The sequence below is a fragment of the Sapajus apella genome, unplaced genomic scaffold (genome assembly GCF_009761245.1).
Source record: "Sapajus apella isolate SASKATOON/1434 unplaced genomic scaffold, GSC_monkey_1.0 scaffold103, whole genome shotgun sequence".
NCBI classification, from domain to species: domain Eukaryota; kingdom Metazoa; phylum Chordata; class Mammalia; order Primates; family Cebidae; genus Sapajus; species Sapajus apella.
Genome location: NW_022437043.1, coordinates 5,936,176 through 5,955,696, shown reverse-complemented (window position 1 = coordinate 5,955,696; position 19,521 = coordinate 5,936,176). Strand labels below are relative to the sequence as shown.

Here is a 19,521-nt window from a genome sequence, read left to right as displayed (position 1 = left end):
CATTATACAGCTAATCCAATCTGTTATTTCTGCCATTTCAAGCAGAAGACACACACACACACAACTTAAGTTACTTCAGCCTTTTTTTAGATAGGGATGGCCTATAAATACATTTAAGTAAGTAAAATGCAGTGATGCCTCTGGTGTATCTCTGAGATCACAGACTCAGAGAAAACTTGGTCCCTTGTTCCCCCACTCGGGATACCTATGGATCCCCAACTCAGCCACCCCACCCTTGCTGGAGATCCTTGAGGGCATGTTGTCATCCCCCTCCCTGACACCCAGAAGCAGCTACATGAGCAGCCGCACAAGCTCTGTGCCTGTGCTTTAAGTGACGTGGCAAAACAGATGTATCTCTCACCAAATCAATTTTTCTCTGAGGCACTCAGTCTCCTGAAGTAACCTTTCTTTATAAAGGAGGAGTTCTGTTTCTGTTTTATTACAGATGAATGTAAAAATCTTGGGAAAGGTTACAATTGTATACCATACATTCACCTTGTCCATTAGATTAGGTGCATGGTTATGAGATTTAGGTGCATGGTTACGAGAGCCTGCCTGCATCTTTTGTCTCTCTGTCGCTGTCTCTGCTCTGGCTTGTTTCTTTAGTTTCTGTCATTTGCTCTGGCTTTCCATCTCTGGCGTTTTCTCTCTGCAAGTGGCTGTGCCCTGTGCCTTCTCTAGTTGTCTTCCTTTCTCTGAACCCTGTGTCCAAGTGTGTCTGTTTGCCACTTGAGGCCCACTGTACCCACATTGCTGTGTTTCTCCAGCCTCTTCCATTTTCTCTCTCTCCTTTTGTATGTGTTTCTCCAGAAAGGCATCCCTTTTTTCTTTTCTTTCTTTTTTTTTTTTTTTTTTGAGACAGTGCAATGGTGTCATCTCAGCTTACTGCAGCCTCTGCCTTCAAGGTTCAAGTGATTCTCCTGCCTCAGCCTCCTGAGTAGCTGGGATTATAGGTGTGCACCATCACACCCAGCTAATTTTTATATTTTTAGTGGAGATGGGTTTTTACCATGTTGGCCAGGCTGTTCTCAAACTCCTGACCTCCAGTGATCCACCCGTCTTGGCCTCCCAAAGTGCTGGGATTACAGGCGCTGGGATTACCCTGTGCCTGGCCTCAGCTCTTTTTTCTGTCTCTGTCTCACCCTGTCCTGCCATCCGCTTCTGCCTTTCCCCATGCCTAGGTGTCTCTCTTTCCATCTCTGTCAAATCTATTTCTGCTTCTTCCTGCTGGTTACTACCCTCGGACTCAGGGGGATTGGCGCTTAAGTTTCTCTTCCCTCCACCACCCAGGCCTTGAGGAGCTGGTTCTCTCAGAGATGAACTCACCAAGCCGGACTCAGACAGGGGACAGCAGTAGCATCTCCTCCTTCAGCTACCGGGAGATCTTGCGAGAAAAGGAGAGCTCGGCTGTTCCAGCCAGGGTAAGGGGCAAGGAAGAACCTACAGCCCCAGCTTCTCCCAACCTAAAAATCTGAGAACCCCTCTCCTTTTCTCCTTACCTAAAACCATCTCCTACTTTGGGACACAGCACACATATTTTCTTGTCAGCTTCTCCCCAAGCCCACCAACTTGGATTCAGATTGTTATATGGGCAACAGGCCAGTCATTCTCTCTCTCTCTCTCTCGCTGACTCTGTTTCATCATCTGTGGGCTAATTTCCCCTTCACTGTAGTACATTTTTTAAAAACCACAAATGATGCCGGGTGTGGTGGCTCACACCTGTAATCCCAGCACTTAGGGAGGCCAAGGCGGGTGTATCACGAGGTCAGGAGTTCGGGACCAGTCTGACCAACATGATGAAACCCCATCTCTACTAAAAATACAAAAAAAATTAGCCAGGTGTGGTGGGGGCCTGTAATCCGAGCTACTCAGGAGGCTGAGACAGGAGAATCACTTGAACCTGGGAGGTGGAGGTTGCAGTTAGCCAGGATCGCACGCACCACTGTGCTCCAGCCTGGGCAACAGAGTGAAACTCCATCTTAAAAAACACACACGCACACACACACACACAAATGAGCAAAGATTTTTTTTTTTTAAGAGACGGGGTCTCGATATTTTGCACAGGCTGGAGTGCAGTGGCTACTCACAGGCGCAATCCCACTACTGATCAGCACGGGGGTTTTGACCTGCTCTGTTTCCAACCTGGGCTGGTTCACCCCTCCTTAGGCAACCTGATGTTCCCCCGCTCCCGGGAGGTCACCATATTGATGCCGAACTTAGTGCGGACACCCAATTGGCATAGTGCACTACGGCCCAGAACTTCTGGGCTCAAGTGATCCTCCCACCTCAGCCTCCCGAGTAGCTGGGACTACAGGCACGTGCCACTGCGCCCAGCCAGCAAAGATTTTTTAAAACTTTAAATGTCTGGCTGGGTGTGGTGGCTCATGCCTATAATCTTAGCTCTTTGAGAAGCCAAGGTGGGCGGATCACTTGAGCTCAGGAGTTCAAGACCAGCCTGAGAAACATGGTGAAAACCCAACTCTTAAAAAAAACAAAAACCGCCAGGCGTGGTGGCTCACGCCTATAATCCAAGCACTTTGGAGGCCTTGGCGGGTGGATCACCTGAGGTTAGGAGTTCAAAACCAGCCTGACCAACATGGTGAAACCCTGTCTTAATAAATAAATAAATAATAAAAACAAAAACCGAAAAACCTTAATGTAAAAAAAAAATTTTTCACTATCCAGAAGTCACCATTGTAAATTCTTTTTTTTTTGAGATGGAGTTTTGCTCTTGTTACCCAGGCTGGAGTGCAATGGTGCGATCTCGGCTCACCGCAACCTCCGCCTCCTGGGTTCAGGCAATTCTCCTGCCTCAGCCTCCTGAGTAGCTGGGATTACAGGCACGTGCCACCATGCCCAGCTAATTTTTTGTATTTTTAGTAGAGACAGGGTTTCACCATGTTGACCAGGATGGTCTCGATCTCTTGACCTCGTGATCCACCCGCCTCGGCCTCCCAAAGTGCTGGGATTACAGGCTTGAGCCACCGCGCCCAGCAGCATTGTAAATTCTTAGTTCAGGACCAGGCTCATGCCTGTAATCCCAGCACTTTGGGAGGCCGAGGTGGGCAGATCACTTTAGGTCACAAGTTTGAGAACAGCCTGGCCAACATAGGGAAACCTTGTCTCTACTAAAATGCAAAAATTAGCTGGGGGTGGTGGTGCATGCCTGTAATCCCAGCTACTCGGGAGGCTGAGGCAAGGGAATCACTCGAACCCAGGAGGTGGAGGTTGCAATGAGCCAAGATCACACCACTGCACTCCAGCTTGGGTGACAGAGTGAGACTCCATCTCTAAATAAATAAATAAATAAATAAAATAAATTCTTGCCAGGTGCCGTGGCTCACGCCTGTAATCCCAGCACTTTGGGAGGCCGAGGTGGGTGGATCACAAGGTCAGGAGATCGAGACCATCCTGGCTAACATGGTGAAACCCCGTCTCTACTAAAAATACAAAAAAAAAAAATTAGCCAGGCGCAGTGGCACACACATGTAGTCCCAGCTACTCGGGAGTCTGAAGCAGGAGAATCGCTTGAACCTGGGAGGCAGGGGTTGCAGTGAGCTGAAATTGTGCCACTGCACTCCAGCCTGGGTGACAGAGCGAGACTTTGTCTCAAAAAAGAAAAGAAATAATAAATAAATTCTTAGTTTATACTCTTCCAGAATTCTCTCTCTTTTTAAAACCTAGATGAGATTAACCTGTTTTTATTCAACTGTTGTCTCTACCTTCCCAATTTGATAAATTTTCAAGTCATCAGCTGGGTACGGTGGCTCACGCCTGTAATCCCAGCACTTTGCGAAGTGGAGATGGGCAGATCACTTGAGGTCAGGAGTTCAAGACTAGCCTAGCTAACATGGTGAGACACCGTCTCTACTAAAAATACAAAAATTAGCTGGGCGTGGTGGCACATGCCTGTAATTCCAGCTACTCGGGAGGCTGAGGGAGGAGAATCACTTGAACCTGGGAAGTGGAGGTTGCAGTGAGCCAGGATTGCACCACGGCACTGCAGTCTGGGCAACAGGAACAAAACTCTGTCTCCCAAAAACAAAAAAAATTCATGTCATCTAATACTTTGACCTTAATCAGATTTCTCTAGTTTGCCCCAGAATGTCCTTTCTTGCTGGTTTTATGAAAACTAGCATTCAGATTCAGAGCACATGTTACATCTGGTTGTTTTATGGCCCTTAAATCTCTTTAGTGTGATCCCTTTTTTCCTGAGACCAACTTGTTGAAGAGGCCAGCCCAGTCGCCGCACAGGAAGCATGCTACCTTTTGGGTTTTTCTGCTGGCTTCCTGATAGTATGATTTAGCATGTCCCTCTCTCTTCCAGTTTTCCTGTCAGCTGGAAGTTAGATCTCATGTGCTTTGGGATCTTCCTTTAATCCTTTCCATAAGGCTCTGATGTCGTTACTCTCTACTCCTGTTTAGGCAGAGGGGAAAACAGTCTGAGGGTACCAAAATGGACCTATAGTCCCAGTTTCAGGGTCTATGTTCTCTCACCTACCTCTGGCCTGGTTATCCTCCCCAGTACCTGACACTTGTCTGGGGTGGGTGGTGCTAAGCCTGGGGCTGGCGTCTCCCCTTCTCTTTCCTACAGTCCTTATCCAGCAGCCCTCAGGCCCAGCCCCCTCGGCCAGCAGAGCTGTCAGATGAGGAAGTGGCTGAGCTCTTTCAGCGGCTGGCAGAGACACAGCAGGAGAAATGGATGCTGGAAGAGAAGGTGCTGCCTGCCTGCCTGCCTGCCCGCCCGCCCGCCCGCCTGCCTGCCTGCCTGCCTGCCCATCCTCACTTGAAGTGCCCTTGGGGGTGTGGGATATGGCCGGGGCCGCCTCATGTGTGAACATGTATGGTAGAGAGGTCTCAAGTGGGCTGGGCCATCCTGCAGGTGAAGCACCTGGAGGTGAGCAGTGCCTCCATGGCAGAGGACCTCTGCCGGAAGAGTGCCATCATTGAGACCTACGTCATGGACAGCCGGATCGGTCAGTGCCCCCTCCCCACCCTTAGCCCTGGTCCAGCCTTCACTTGGCCTTCCCTCTCCCTTCTGTGCATGGGCTTCTCTCCTCTCTTGGAAGTGACAAGACCATGACCTATGGAGGGGAGAACAGGAAAGCGCTATCTCTTGCTCTCGCTCCTCCCTCTTCTGTCTCTGTCATCTCTCCACTCTCATTCTGCAGTGTGTCTCTCTGTCTGCTTTCTCCTTTCCTCTCCCTATGCCTCATCTTCCTCTCCCCTCTCTCTCCCTTCTCTCTTCCTGTTTCTTTTTCGCCCACCTCCTTCATCTTGTCTTGCTGTCTATATTGTTCTATCTCCATACATTTTCCTTCTCTGTATCTTCATTGCTTGTGCTTCTTTCTTTCAAACCTTCTCCTTCACAGATTTTTCTTTATTAATCAGAATCATACCAACCAACATGTGCCAAGGGCTTTCTGTGTGCTCTGCGCTTCACATGCAGTCATGTGCATCTTTCCAGTCCATGAGTTATCCTCATCTCTCAGGGCCGCAGAGCTAGTGAGTGACAGAGCTAGGTTTCCTATGTCAAAGCCTCTGCCCTACATGGCGTGGCTTTTCCTGCTCCCTTCTCCCCTGGTATTCGTCTCGCTCTTTTCTCCTCTGGCTCTGCCTGGCTCTCCTCTGGCTCTGCTGAGGGGGTGGTTTTCAGCCTGGGCCCTTGCAGATGTGTCTGTGGCAGCAGGCCACACAGACCGCAGCGGGCTGGGCAGCGTCCTGAGAGACCTAGTGAAACCAGGCGACGAGAACCTTCGGGAGATGAACAAGAAGCTGCAGAACATGCTGGAGGAACAGCTCACCAAGAATATGCACTTGCACAAGGCGAGTGTGGCCTGCCAGCCTACCCATCTGTTCACCCAGCCACCTGCCTACCCAGCCACACAGCCCCTGGGTCGTCACCCACCCACCCAGCCCGTCCTCCCAGCTATCCTCCTACCCACTCAACTACCCCATCATGCTCTCATCTTCCACCCTCTCATCAACTTACCCATTTGTTCCTTCCATGTACCCGCTCATCCATTTATCTACACATTCACCCAACCATTTGCCCATCTGTCCATCTACCCAACCTACTACTAATTCATCTCATTGTCTACCTCATGTCCTGCCACCCATTTCCTGACAGATCATTCTCTCACCTACTCATCAGTTGCCCCTTATGTTACCTTTCACCCACCCAGTGACCTCCCTGCCTACCTGTTGATCTCCATCTGTCCTCTGGACAATTCATTTGTTCACCTATTGGCCTACAATAGATCCCCCATGGGTCCACATACCCATCTGTTTGCCCAACCTGCCACCCAAAGACTTCCCCCATCTCTGAGAGTCAGAAAGGAGTCAGATCCAGCTCCTGCCTTTGAGAAGTAAGTGCACACTTAGTAGAAGGGCAGGTGGCCAGAGTGGTGGTGTATCCTGCAGCAGCACCATGCTGCAGGAGGCGCCGCACTCCCTTATCTGTAGCTCCCCACCCATCTTCATGACTTTTGAGCCCAGCCTACTGCTGGTGGCGCTGTGAGCTTCTCCAAGTACCTTCCCATCCCAGGCCAGACACAGCTGAGCATCGATTAATGAAGGGGTGTGAAGGAAATCACAGATGATACCCTAGGTTTGGCAAGGGAGCAGCCTGTTCCGTCCTCTGGCCCCTGATGGTTCATTTGTTTCTTAGGACATGGAAGTTCTGTCCCAGGAAATTGTGCGGCTCAGCAAGGAGTGCGTGGGGTCTCCTGACCCAGACCTAGAGCCAGGAGAAACCAGCTAAAGACCTGCAGGCTGTACCCACCCCCTCCCCTTCCTACCCGCTAGGATGCCATTCCCTTGGGCTGTGGTGGGAAAATGAGGGCTGGAACCAAAATCAAATACGTTAGGAGACTGGACATTAAAGGGGCTAGAGGCCTGACGGTTAGTGTTAATGATCCTGTCTTAGGGCAGAAGCCACTGGGAAGTGGGGATTCTGAGGGAAGGGGCAGGGATTTCTCCTCCTCCTTGGTCCTGGCTCCCAAGGGCTTCTGCCTTCATCTCTGCATGAGCTCTCCTTCCCAGAGACCAACTCTTTTTTTATTTTATTTTATTTTTTAATTTATGTCTGGAGCCTGGCTACTCTGCATTTGGGATTGGGGATGTTGGGTGGGTGTGTGGTCCATGTTCAGCGTTCTAGCAACACGTGTGTGTGTGTATGTAAAGGCTGTGCAGCCAAAATACCATCTGGCCAGACGGGCCCACCCACTGACTGACTGGTCTCGTTCTTTTCAACCAGGAGGGATGTGCTGGGGGCGGGGAGGTTCACACCATTGGAATAGGGAGGGAGGTCTCTGGCTGCAACGTTACTTTCTTTTCCCTACCCTCATCCAGCCTGTCTCTATTTACTGCTGACCAATCCCTCAAACTGAGTGGAACTGAAATACCTGCAGATATGTAAATGGGTAGACGTGTATGGGATTGTGGGTGTAGATGAGTAGACAGATGGGAGGATGGATAAGTGATTAGATGGACTGATGGATGAATAATTGGACAGTTGCATGGACTGATGATGGATAGGTTGAAAAATAAATGGTAGACATATGTATATATGGATGGATGGGTGGTTGGATGAATAAATGGGTAGATAGATTGGTAGGTGGATAAAGGATGGATAGTGGAGATGTAAATGCACAGGTAGATAATAGGTCTGTGGACAAATGGATGGTGGGTGAATTAGGTAGATAGGTGAATGGATGGGTTTATGGACAGGTTGGGAGTAAATGGACCAATGGATAGGGGAATGGATGGATGGGTAGATGAGCTAATGAATGGGAAAGGTAAAGAGTGGGAGAAGAAATGATGAGTGGAGCTATGTATGAACAGAGATGGGCGGAGGATGTCACCTTGCGTGTGTTCTGGGTGGACAGAGATGGGTGAAGGATGGATACATACAGATAGGTTTGTGGTTAGGTGGATGGGGTGAACTTACAAATGGATGAATGAGTGGGTGGGTGGATTAACAACTAAGTGGACAGATGGGTGGGTGGAGAGATGGATAGAGTAATTGGTTGTGTGGGTGGGAGAATGGGTGGATGGGTGGGTGGAGGAATGGCTGTAGAGATGGACAAATCAGGAGTGTGCCAAGTGGGCAAATGGAAGATTACATGGGTGGGTAAATTGGATGAAAGGCTAGGCCTGGCCCTGTGATACGATGCCCCCATCATCACACTCCTTTAAGGTTAAGCATCCCTGGTGCTATGTCCTGTGCCATCACCTTTCACATCATGTAATGCTCCAAATGACGCTATCAAGTTAGGGTAACACTCTCCATCTTACAACTGAGGAAACAATGCAAGTCACTTGCTCAAGGATGTAGCAAGTCAGTGGCAAAGCTGGAGTTTGAACCCAGTGATAGCCAGCCAGAGGCACTCCATAATCAGTGTTCCTGCCATCCAGAAGCAGAGCCCTCTAGCGGAGGAGGTGTGATTTGAGGCCACTGGATGTGGACAGATAAGGGAGACCCCCCTCGGAGTGGGGCCTGCCTGGGAGATGACTTGGTAGGGGCGTGGGACCTGGATTGTCCCCCTCTACATTCCCTTTACCCTCATTTCATATCTAAAAACAGGAAGTTGCGTGCTCCAGTCCCACAGCCTAAATCTTAGAGCAGGGGCTCTAACCTATGCTGCGTCCCTCAAGGGGCAGCTTTGGAGACTTGGCCATCTAGAGAAACACTCCCCAGCAATTACCCCCGGTTCTCCTGCCCTTCCACAGTCTGGGGGGCAGGGAGGGGACAGCGCTGCATCATTCCCTGTGGCACTCCGCTCTGGGGCCATTAACAGACGCCTCCCCATCGATCGGATCTGCTAAGTGCTGCTGATTCAGGCGAGTGGGGGTGGGGGCCCCTGGGGGCAGAGGGGGTAGGAGCTGGGCAGGAAGAAAGGGGAGTCCAGGAAGGAGGTGGGGAGAATTGGCAAAGTTCCCTGCCACCCCCATTTTCCAGATGACGCGACTGAGGCCCAACCAGCTTTGTAGGAGGCGGAGTCTCCCCAGGGTCCCTCTCTGGCTGTCCTAGGGGAGGGGGCTCGGGGAGCCACGAGGCCCCTCCCTGCCTCTCTCTTCATCTCCCGGCAAGCTTGGAGGGGCGGGGAGAGAGAGCCAGAGGAGGAGGAGAACTCAGGCAGCTCTGCAGAGGGTGCCAGGAGCTCGGGTGTTTGGTACCCCCAGCCCCACTGCTGTTGCTGCTGCTGCAGCGGGGACACAGGTGAGGACGGACCGAGAAGGGGGGAGGGGGACCACCACTAGCGCTGTCCTCATCCTTTCCTGGTCCAGCCCCCACACCCTAGCCCATCCTGGGATAGTCCCCAGGGGTCCCGCTGGACCTTGTCCTTCCCAGGTATCCTTCTGGGGACCCCGAGCCCTCCCCCTGCCTATGCCACCTTCTCTCCTACGCCTGGCTGTGGTTGCTTCTCTTCCTTCTGCTGCCGCTGCTGCTACTGCCACTGCCCGGCACGCACCGCCAGCCCCTCGGGGTGTGGTTTCCCCAGACCTGCCCCCAACAGTGGGACCCAGCCTTCTCCCAGCCTCCCCTGCCAGCTTCCTGCAAAGCCCAGGAGCACCCCCTCCCTGGAGACACACCCAACTCCCTTACAACATCCCACCCCCTCTTAATCCCATTTTGGGGTAACCCCCTTCCTCTTATTTAGTCTTTATAGATCCCCTGGGTGCTCTGGGACTGTGCCCAACTTCCTAACATTTGAGTCCTAGTCCCTTGGAATTCCCCAGGCCCCTTTTTCTTCCCCGTAGAACTCCTGAGAATGTCGACCAGGCTTTCTTGGCCCCTCTAGATACTCACCTCCCCCAGGTAACTCTCGGCCTCTCAGAAAATAACCCAGCCCCTGTCTAACCCTTTAGATGCTGCCTTCCCCTCTCTAGCCCTACTAGGAGGCCCTCGCCTCTCCTTTCTTCCCCAGAACTCCTGTAGAGTACAGACACCCCCCCGGGCTATTCTTGGCAGCTCTAGGCACTCCCAAGACACCTTTCAGCCTCTTTACAACCTCCTGGCTCCACACCCACCCCTCGAGATGCACCAGCTCCCTTTCCAGATTCATGAGGGGGCTCCAACTGTCTTATGCTTCCCCTAGAAGTCTTGAGGGTGTGGGCAGCCCTCCTCACCTGTCTCAGCCCCTCTAGAACCCCCACTTCCAGGCACTCTTAGCCTCTTTCAAGGACCTCAGGTCCCATTTCTATCCCTCTGGATGCCCCAGTCTCCTCTCCAGCCCTGCAAAGGAGTTCCAGGCCCTTCTGCCTTCCCTGAGACTCGAGAGTGTAGACAACTCCCCACATGTGTCTTGGCTCCTCTAGACGCCCCCCATACACCTCTTAGGCACAGGCTGATTCCATTAGAATCATCTCAGTGTCTCTAAACCCTCCCTCAGCTCCTTCTTGGCCCCATCCCCACACCCTTTTTCTGCTCTTCAAATCCCCAAGTCCCTTCTTAGTCCCTCAGGACATTGCCCAGGCCCTTCCTAGGCCCTGTAAATGTCCCTCAAGCTCCTGCCTATCTCTCTAGTTCTTCCTCCTGGTTCCTCTTGGCCTCTCTAGACACCCCCAGTTTCCTTGTTCTGGTGGCTCAAGGCATCTCCAAGCCCCCACCATCCTGGAGACAGCCACATTCTCCTAAACGCCACCCCTGCTAAGTCTCCCTGGGCTTGGGGAGTGGCACAATGGCGGCAGGCCTGGCCACGTGGCTGCCTTTTGCTCGGGCGGCAGCGGTGGGCTGGCTGCCCCTGGCCCAGCAGCCCCTGCCCCCGGCCCCGGGGGTGAAGGCATCTCGAGGAGATGAGGTTCTGGTGGTGAATGTGAGTGGACGGCGCTTTGAGACCTGGAAGAATACGCTGGACCGCTACCCAGATACCTTGCTGGGCAGCTCAGAGAAGGAATTTTTCTATGATGCTGACTCAGGCGAGTACTTCTTTGATCGCGACCCGGACATGTTCCGCCACGTGCTGAACTTTTACCGAACAGGACGGCTCCACTGCCCACGACAGGAGTGCATCCAGGCCTTCGATGAAGAGCTGGCCTTCTATGGCCTGGTCCCCGAGTTAGTCGGTGACTGCTGCCTTGAAGAGTATCGGGACCGAAAGAAGGAGAACGCTGAGCGCCTGGCAGAGGACGAGGAGGCCGAGCAGACCGGGGATGGCCCAGCCCTGCCAGCGGGCAGCTCCCTGAGGCAGCGACTGTGGCGGGCCTTTGAGAATCCACACACGAGCACAGCAGCCCTCGTTTTCTACTATGTGACCGGCTTCTTCATCGCTGTGTCGGTCATCGCCAATGTGGTGGAGACCATCCCATGCCGCGGCTCTGCACGCAGGTCCTCGAGGGAGCAGCCCTGTGGCGAGCGCTTCCCACAGGCCTTTTTCTGCATGGACACAGCCTGTGTACTCATATTCACAGGTGAATACCTCCTGCGGCTGTTTGCCGCCCCCAGCCGTTGCCGCTTCCTGCGGAGTGTCATGAGCCTCATAGACGTGGTGGCCATCCTGCCCTACTACATTGGGCTTTTGGTGCCCAAGAACGACGATGTCTCAGGCGCCTTTGTCACTCTGCGTGTGTTCCGAGTGTTCCGCATCTTCAAGTTTTCCAGGCACTCACAGGGCTTGAGGATTCTGGGCTATACACTTAAGAGCTGTGCCTCTGAGCTGGGCTTTCTCCTCTTTTCCCTAACCATGGCCATCATCATCTTTGCCACTGTCATGTTTTATGCCGAGAAGGGCACAAACAAGACCAACTTTACAAGCATCCCTGCGGCCTTCTGGTATACCATTGTCACCATGACCACACTTGGGTGAGTGCAGACTCTGTGTTGGGGGCTGCCCAATCAATTACATTCACCCTTTCTGCAAAATTAGGAAGTTTAAAGGAATGATCTCTTTCTTTCTTTTCTTTCTTTTCTTTTCTTTCCTTTCTTTTCTTTCTTTTCTTTCATTCTTTCTTTCTTTCTTTTCTTTCTTTCTTTCTTTCTTTTTTTTTTGAGACAGAGTTTTACTCTATCACCCAGGCCAGAGTGCAGTGGCAAGATCTCAGCTCACTGCAACCTGTGCCTCCCAGGTTCAAGTGATTCTCCTGCCTCAGATTCCCAAGTAGCTCGGATTACAGGTATATGCCACCACGCCCAGCAGATTTTTGTATTTTTGGTAGAGATGGGGTTTCACCATGTTGGCCAGGCTGGTCTCCAACTCCTGACCTCAGGTGATCCACTCACCTTGGCCTCTCAAAGCGCTGGGATTACAGGCATGAGCCACAGTGCCTGGCCTCTTTCTCCTTTTGGGCTTCAGTTTGCTCATCTGTATAAACTGAGGGAGCTTGACTTATTCTTCAGATCCCTCCCAGCTCTGACAATACCTTAATTTTCTAGGTCAGGAGACTTGGGTTCAAGGATTATCTTAGCTGCTGTCTTTCTGTTGATGTCATTTTCTCGTGGCCTCAGTTTTCCCCTCTGTAAAATGGGAAATGCTGATCCCTTCATCATCTAGAGAGGATTCAATGGCATCACAGTTGTGAAAGTTCTCTGAATGTTTCTGGTGCAGGATACATAGGTGTTGGCTTTCTAGCACCTCTTTTTCTGTTTTGGGGACCCATGTCTCCCAACCTTCTAGAATTGTCTGCTGTATGGGGCACGACTTCTGTGCCTTTGTGATTCCTGGATGTTTCCCAGAACAAGATGTTTTCAGCATTTTTTTTTCTTTTGTCGATCCCTGCAGAAGAAACAGTTGGGATAAAAGTATCGAATGGAATCATCGAACTCATGAGCTTTCTAAAGATATTGTCTAGGGCAGATGCTGTGATCCTTCTCTAAGTTTCTATCACTGGGATTGAGTATACAGTTGGTGCTCAGTGTTCATTGAAGGAATGACTGAATGAATTGGGTTTGTTCAGTGCCTTCATAGAAGTACAAAAAAAATTGATATGGGGTTTCTAAAGAGTAGATATTAATTCTGGTTGGAGGCCCAGGATCAGACCGACAGACAAATACTAAGTGCTTACAGTGGGCTGGAACTGAGTATTTTGATGGCTTTTACTATTCAAGTCCTCACAACAACTCTGTGAGGGTGGATGGCTGCCCATGTCTCATAGTTGAGGACACGGTCTGAGATGACACATCACAGAGCAAGCAAAGGCCAAGTTGGAGAGACTTTTGAGCAGAGTCCTGCATGCTTAAAATGAGTCAAAATACAGAAATAAGGAACAGCCATCCTAGGGCACAGCCTGAGAAAGGGCTTAGAGGCTGAAGACTGCAGAGACTGTGTTTCTGTGGAGGAATTCTGATTGGTTCTGCGATCAGAACAAAAGTATGCAGTGTGATCTTTGGCGAGTCAGTTACAGAACCTCCCTGATCTTCAGGGGATCACTCTGTGAACAAGTTAGTAAGGCTGACTCTGCTCTATCTCTATGGGAGGTGGGTGGCATGGAGAAAGGCAGGGGGGTTTCAAGGCTCCTCCCTGTTTTGTCATATGTGGACAGTTATCAAGGATTCCCCTATAGGGGAATGAGAAGGGGTCCTACCTAGACCAGGTAAGACAGAAGCAGCCAAAACCAACAGAACACTCCTCCCAGGACTTAAAGCCCTTCGGCTCGCCTGTGGTGCTGGGACTCTCTCCCCAGGAGGCTGTGTTCACTGCCTGTGAATTCTTCATGCTCCCCTCTGCTTGGTTTTCATAGATTTCCAGCTGACTCAGGTGCTTGGTGTATAGCTTGGACAGGGGCAGCAGATGTTAGGGGCTGAGGGCCAGGCCCATTTCTCATTTGGCCCCCTGACATTTTACAGAGCAAGAAACCAAGGCACTCAGAAGGTTTGAGTGCCTGACCAGGGTCACAGAGCTAGTCTGGGTTAGATGGGATGGAGTGGGGGACTGAGAGGTAGATGGGCACTTTTCCTGACCTTGACCTACCTCCCCTCGCTCCAGCTACGGAGACATGGTGCCCAGCACCATTGCTGGCAAGATTTTCGGGTCCATCTGCTCACTCAGTGGCGTCTTGGTCATTGCCCTGCCTGTGCCAGTCATTGTGTCCAACTTTAGCCGCATCTACCACCAGAACCAGCGGGCTGACAAGCGCCGAGCACAGCAGGTAACCACATTTCCCATCTGAGCACCTCCTACTGTCCACACCCCAAGCCAGTCTACTTTGGGGCCTACCCCCTGACCCTTTATTTCCTCTCTCTGCAGAAGGTGCGCTTGGCAAGGATCCGATTGGCAAAGAGTGGTACCACTAATGCCTTCCTGCAGTACAAGCAGAATGGGGGCCTTGAGGTGGGTTGGGGTCTGGACTGGGGTTAGGGTGAGCCATGACAGTGGGAGGAAGGTGCTGCCCTTATCGCTCTGTTCCATCCACTCCAGGACAGCGGCAGTGGTGAGGAACAGGCTCTGTGTGTCAGGAACCGTTCTGCCTTCGAACAGCAACATCACCACTTGCTGCACTGTCTGGAGAAGACAACGGTAAGGCCTAATGTGAGGTGGTATAGCAGAATATAGGGGGTCCCTCCGTGGCCATGCCAGCTCTCTCCCTTGGATGGGAGGCTCACTACAAATTGTGGAAATCACACAGAGCTTCCTGGAAGAGGCTACAGGAGAGCCAAGCCTTGAAGGATGGGCAAGGGAAGGGAAGAGAAGCAATTTCCAGAAAGGAGAAAACAGCCTGAGCAAAGGCTTGAGGGTGAGATCAGCTCCCATGGGATGCCCCGTGACTCTGCCTCCCTTCTGCCCACAGTGCCATGAGTTCACAGACGAGCTTACCTTCAGTGAAGCCCTGGGAGCTGTCTCGCTGGGTGGCCGCACCAGCCGCAGCACCTCTGTGTCTTCCCAGCCAACGAGGCCCGGCAGCCTGCTATCTTCTTGCTGCCCTCGCAGGGCCAAGCGCCGTGCCATCCGCCTTGCCAACTCCACTGCCTCAGTCAGCCGTGGCAGCATGCAGGAGCTGGACATGCTGGCAGGGCTGCACAGGAGCCCTGCCCCTCAGAGGTAAGCAGCCCTCCTATCTGCTAGCCATGCCTGGGGAAGCTCAGAGCTTGCACCAGCGGTTTTGAGATTTCATGATTCCAGGCCTAGCAAGTTACGCTCGAACACAAACCCCTCCATGCTGGGAGCTTGGGTTTATCTTGTCTGGAACTCATTCTTCATATATTTTTTTGTTTTGTTTTGAGACGGAGTCTCACTGTCACCCAGACTGGAGTGCAATGGTGTGATCTCAGCTCACTGCAGCTTCCACCTCCTGGGTTCAAGTGATTCTCTCACCTTAGTCTCCCAAGTAGCTGGGATTACAGGCATGTGCCACCATGCCTGGCTAATTTTTTGTATTTAGGAGAGACGGTGTTTTCACATGTTGGTCAGGCTGGTCTTGGACTCCTGATCTCAGGTGATCCACCCGCTTTGGCCTCCCAAAGTGCTGGGATTGCAGATGTAAGCCATCGTGCCCGGCCTAAGATAACTTTTTAAGAGACTTCCTTCTCCACCCTTGTCCACAGCCGCTCAAGCCTCAATGCCAAGCCCCATGACAGCCTTGACCTGAACTGTGACAACCGGGACTTCGTGGCTGCCATTATCAGTATCCCTACCCCCCCTGCCAACACTCCAGATGAGAGCCAACCTTCCTCCCCTGGCGGTGGCGGCAGGGCCAGCAGCACCCTCAGGAACTCCAGCCTGGGTACCCCTTGCCTCTTCCCCGAAACTGTCAAGATCTCATCCCTGTGAGGGGTAGGCCTGCCTATTCAGAGGGCCCTCTTCATTTCTGGAGACTCCTTTCCAAAGCCATATTTTTGGGAGGCAGAGAGGTGCAGGCTTGGGGACCCCTTCTGCCCCCCCACTGAGAACTATGCAATGGAGTTTTGTGAAATGGTACACATGGTGGGGAAGTAGCCAGGGAATGGGAAACTTCCCCCCATCCCAGACATTTTTCCTTGTGGTAGCTGAAGCAGTGGGCTTCCACAGGCCCCTGGCCTCCTTGTCCCAGCACACTGGGAATGGCTCCTCTCTCCCAGCTGGACTCCTGCATGCTCCTCCCCTCGGGCTCTCAGACGAAGGTAAAGCTTTGATCCAACATCTGAGCTCTGGCCTAAGAAGGAGAGTTGAGATTTCCTTCTCCCTCCAGCTGGGACGTGGAGCTTTGGAGGTTCAGAGAAGAGAACCCTCACCTCTGATCTGGCCTCTAAGCGAGGTCCTCACCCTCCATCTAGCCCAACAATTCCCAGATTCTGAAGCTTGGAATGCAAACACAGGCTTCATGGGCTGTGGCCTCTGCAGTGATCTGCCATCCCCAGGCCTTGCCTGAGGGGTCAGGCTGCCTCTCCCAACACACAGATAGCACAAACTTCACCATCCCCTTCCCTGGCTGCTGGAAATGGGACCCTGCAACCCTATCCTCTGCTGGGCCCACAGCAAACTCTAGCAATAGCAGCTGCTGCCGTGTCATTATGCAAAGCCTCTGACCAGTTTGCTGCAGCATTTACATCTGCCCTAATCAGGGGGCCACCTCTAACTACCCTTCCTCCTCTCTTCTCCTCTGGTTTGCTTCCTTCCTGGGTTGGGCTGGAGTCTGGACTGGCTGAGATAAGAGCCTGGCAGCCAGCAAGAGCTGGGCGGTGTCTGGAGATCATGGGCTGATTCCATGTTCTTGGGCAAGGGTCCAGAAGCATCAGGGGCTCAGGCCTGGGATGTTCCTGAACTTGGGAGTTATAGGAGACAGGAAGAACTTCTTGATCTCCTCCTCCTCCCTTACAATTCCTTTTCACATACTCCTTTCTTCTCCCTCAAGTCACCTTCCAGAACTCTGCTCTCAGGCTGAAATCTGGCATCATCTCAGGTTCCCTGTCCCCAGCACTGTCCCCATGGAGCTGGCGGCTGACAAAGATGTAGTTTCCATCAGTCAATAAAACCTGGGAGGAGAGATAAGGACTATCTCCTGGCTCTGTGGGTTTGGGGGCTGGGTTGGGCTGGAGGGGTTGAAAACACTCTGATTTTGATCCCTTTTAGCTAGGAGAAGGGCTGGTATGGGTCAAGGTATGGGAGATGGATGGTTGGTGATATATTCTGGAAGATGGGGATCCAGGAGTAATGAAAGAACATGGTTTGAAGAGTCCATCTACAGTCAGTGAGGAAGGCCAGGGGGTCCTGAGACATTCCTCCTTGGATATCATCTGCTCCAGTCTCCTCATTCATAGATGGGGAAACTGAGACCCAGAGAAACACATAAGTTGGTTAGAGGAGACTTAAACCCAGGCTTCCTGATAGCAAACAACTCTGAATTTAACCCTAATAAAAGCATCTCTTGGTTTGGTAAATTTCCCTTCCTTGTGGGCACCCCCTACATTCTCTCTTCTGGGCTACTGGCTATACCAGGCTAGTGTGTGGCTGAGTTCTGTAGAGCACTGAGCAAACAGACCATGGATTCCGGTTAACCTGGGTTCCAATCCCTGGGTGAGAGACTCATTTACCTTCTCTTGCCTCAGGTTGCTAATCTGCAAAACAGGGATAATTTATTTAGTCACCAAATATTTATTAACTTCCATCATGTGCCAGCCCTAGGGATACAAAGATGGGCAAAGTAGACATTGTCTCTGATGTAGAGTTGAGCATGGAAGGCAGACAATTAAGTCATTACAACATGGTGTGGCAGAACTAAGATCCAGGTGTTATAGAAGCATGCAGATGGCAGGAGAACCTAACCTGGCCAACACACAAGGAATAAGTTGGAGTTAGCCAGGCAGCAAATGAAAGGATGCAATGTTCTAGGCAGAGGGAACAGCATGTGCAATGACCTGGAGGTTAGAGAGTGAGCTCAGGCCTTTGGGGAACTGAAAGTAGTTCAGTCCAGCTAGGGAGGAGAGTGCGAGGCTGTGAGGAGAGAAGGGATGGAGAGGTAGGCCAAATAACAAAAGGCATTGGAAGCTATGACGCAAATTTTGAACTTCATCCTCAGGATAGTGGGGACCTCTAAAGGCTTTTAAACAGAAAAGTCATAATGAAGTTTGTTTCAGAAGGATCATTCTGTCTGTGAAGAGTGGATATAAACAGTCCTGGAAGGAAGAAAAGTAGGGAGGAGGCTTTCATAGTAGTCCAGGTGGCAGGTGACAGTGGCTTGGACCAGAGTAGTGGCAGTAGAATTGGAGAATCTAGAGATTTGGGAGGTAGAATTGGCAGGACTTCGGATTGACAGGCATGTGGGAGTTGAGGAAGAGGGAGCAGTCAAGGTTGACCCCCAGGTTATGGCTTGAGCAGTGGCTGGATGGGAGTACTATTCCCTGGTAAAGGGAACCTCAAAGCTGTTAGCACTCAGTGCTAGGTACATAGTAAGTACTTGGTGAAAGGTAGCCATGGTTACTATCATGAGTTCAGTTTTAGATGTGTAGTGAGTGGAATATGTGGGGCTGGAGTGAGATGATCATGAGAAGATTCAATATGATGTGCATAGGTATTTGGCACAGAGCCCTGAACACAACAGGTCCAGTAAACATGAAAGTCTCCTCCTCCCACTAAGTCTCATGAGCAGAAAACACTACTAGAGCCCATTTATTACTTAATGCCTTTCAGGGAAGAACTTCAACTAGGGTTAGTATCTGAAGGGAATCAAAGCCCTATTCAAAACAGCTTTCCCATGGTCTCTTTCAGTCAACCTGTTGTATGGCTTGTCTCCTAAGACTGAAAGTGAACTCTAAATACCTTCTTGGTTCATCAGCTCATCTGAACCCCATAACCATTCCCTGAGATAGTATGGGCAGGCATTATCATTCCTGTTTTAAACATGGGTAATCCCAAAAGCAACACAATGAGTTCCTCAAGGTCTTAGTTGGTAATGGTCCATCTGTGCCTGGAACTGAGGTCTTTCTGGCTCCAAAGCCTGGGGTTCTTCCACTGCACCACCATGCAGACTACTTTATTGAACACTTCCTATGTGGTGGGCACAGCACCAGGCCCTTTACAAGCATTAATCTCTGATCCTCAGATTGGAATTATCATTGCCAATTTATTATAGTGTGGAAATTGAGGATGGGTCCTCGCTTCCCAGCACATATACTAAAATTAAAACGATACAGAGAAGATTAGCATGGCACCATGTGAAAGGATGACACGCGAATTCGTGAAGCGTTCCATTAAAAAAGTAAACAACAGGCCGAGCGTGGTGGCTCTCGCCTGTAATCCCAGCACTTTGGGAGGCCGAGGCGGACGGATCACGAGGTCAGGAGATCGAGACCATCCTGGCCAACATAGTGAAACTCCATCTCTACTAAAATACAAAAAATTAGTCGGGCGTGGTGGTGTGAACCTGTAGTCCAAGCTACTCGGGAGGCTGAGGCAGGGGGACCTTTGAACCCGGGAGGCGGGGTGCAGTGAGCTGAGATCGCACCACTGCACTCCAGCCTGGTGACAGAGGAAGACTCCGTCTCAAAAAAAAAAAAAGTAAACAACAACAAAAATTGAGGGCGGAGTGGGTGCTAAATGACTTGCCAAAGATCACTCAGACAGGAAGGGCAGAGCTAGGATTAGTGTGTAGCTCTCCAGCCACTCAATA

General features: G+C 51.3%; 2 protein-coding genes and 1 non-coding gene across 5 annotated transcripts in view; all 3 read left to right on the top strand.

Moving 5' to 3' along the window:
- Positions 1 to 7,228, top strand: part of GRIPAP1 (GRIP1 associated protein 1) — a 29,243-nt gene extending 22,015 nt beyond the window's left edge. For 2 of the 3 annotated variants that reach the window (XM_032258661.1, XM_032258659.1), the window contains 5 exons: positions 1,291 to 1,421; positions 4,595 to 4,717; positions 4,883 to 4,976; positions 5,672 to 5,826; positions 6,671 to 7,228. In XM_032258661.1, coding sequence (XP_032114552.1) covers positions 1,291 to 1,421; positions 4,595 to 4,717; positions 4,883 to 4,976; positions 5,672 to 5,826; positions 6,671 to 6,763 — 596 coding nt within the window. In that variant the 3' untranslated portion in view covers positions 6,764 to 7,228. The remainder of the gene's footprint in view (positions 1 to 1,290; positions 1,422 to 4,594; positions 4,718 to 4,882; positions 4,977 to 5,671; positions 5,827 to 6,670) is intronic. The other variant, XM_032258660.1, reaches the window with a different exon arrangement.
- Positions 7,229 to 8,874: 1,646 nt separating this feature from the next.
- On the top strand, positions 8,875 to 16,902 carry KCND1 (potassium voltage-gated channel subfamily D member 1). The gene is made up of 6 exons (XM_032258662.1): positions 8,875 to 11,806; positions 13,926 to 14,088; positions 14,187 to 14,270; positions 14,358 to 14,456; positions 14,728 to 14,978; positions 15,482 to 16,902. The coding sequence occupies exons 1-6, from the start codon at positions 10,686 to 10,688 to the stop codon at positions 15,705 to 15,707; spliced, it is 1,944 nt and encodes a 647-aa protein (XP_032114553.1). The 5' UTR covers positions 8,875 to 10,685; the 3' UTR covers positions 15,708 to 16,902.
- A 2,100-nt stretch (positions 16,903 to 19,002) lies between these two features.
- On the top strand, positions 19,003 to 19,109 carry LOC116536814. Its single transcript, XR_004262805.1, has one exon. It is a non-coding gene; the product is annotated as a U6 spliceosomal RNA (small nuclear RNA).
- The last annotated feature ends 412 nt before the right edge of the window (positions 19,110 to 19,521 follow it).

Coding starts and splice junctions, on each gene's coding strand:
- KCND1 (XM_032258662.1), top strand. CDS start 10,686: ATGGCGGCAGGCCTGGCCACGTGGCTGCCTTTTGCTCGGGCGGCAGCG. Junction 14,271..14,357: donor AGCAGAATGGGGGCCTTGAG/GTGGGTTGGGGT, acceptor CATCCACTCCAG/GACAGCGGCAGTGGTGAGGA. Junction 14,979..15,481: donor AGGAGCCCTGCCCCTCAGAG/GTAAGCAGCCCT, acceptor CCTTGTCCACAG/CCGCTCAAGCCTCAATGCCA.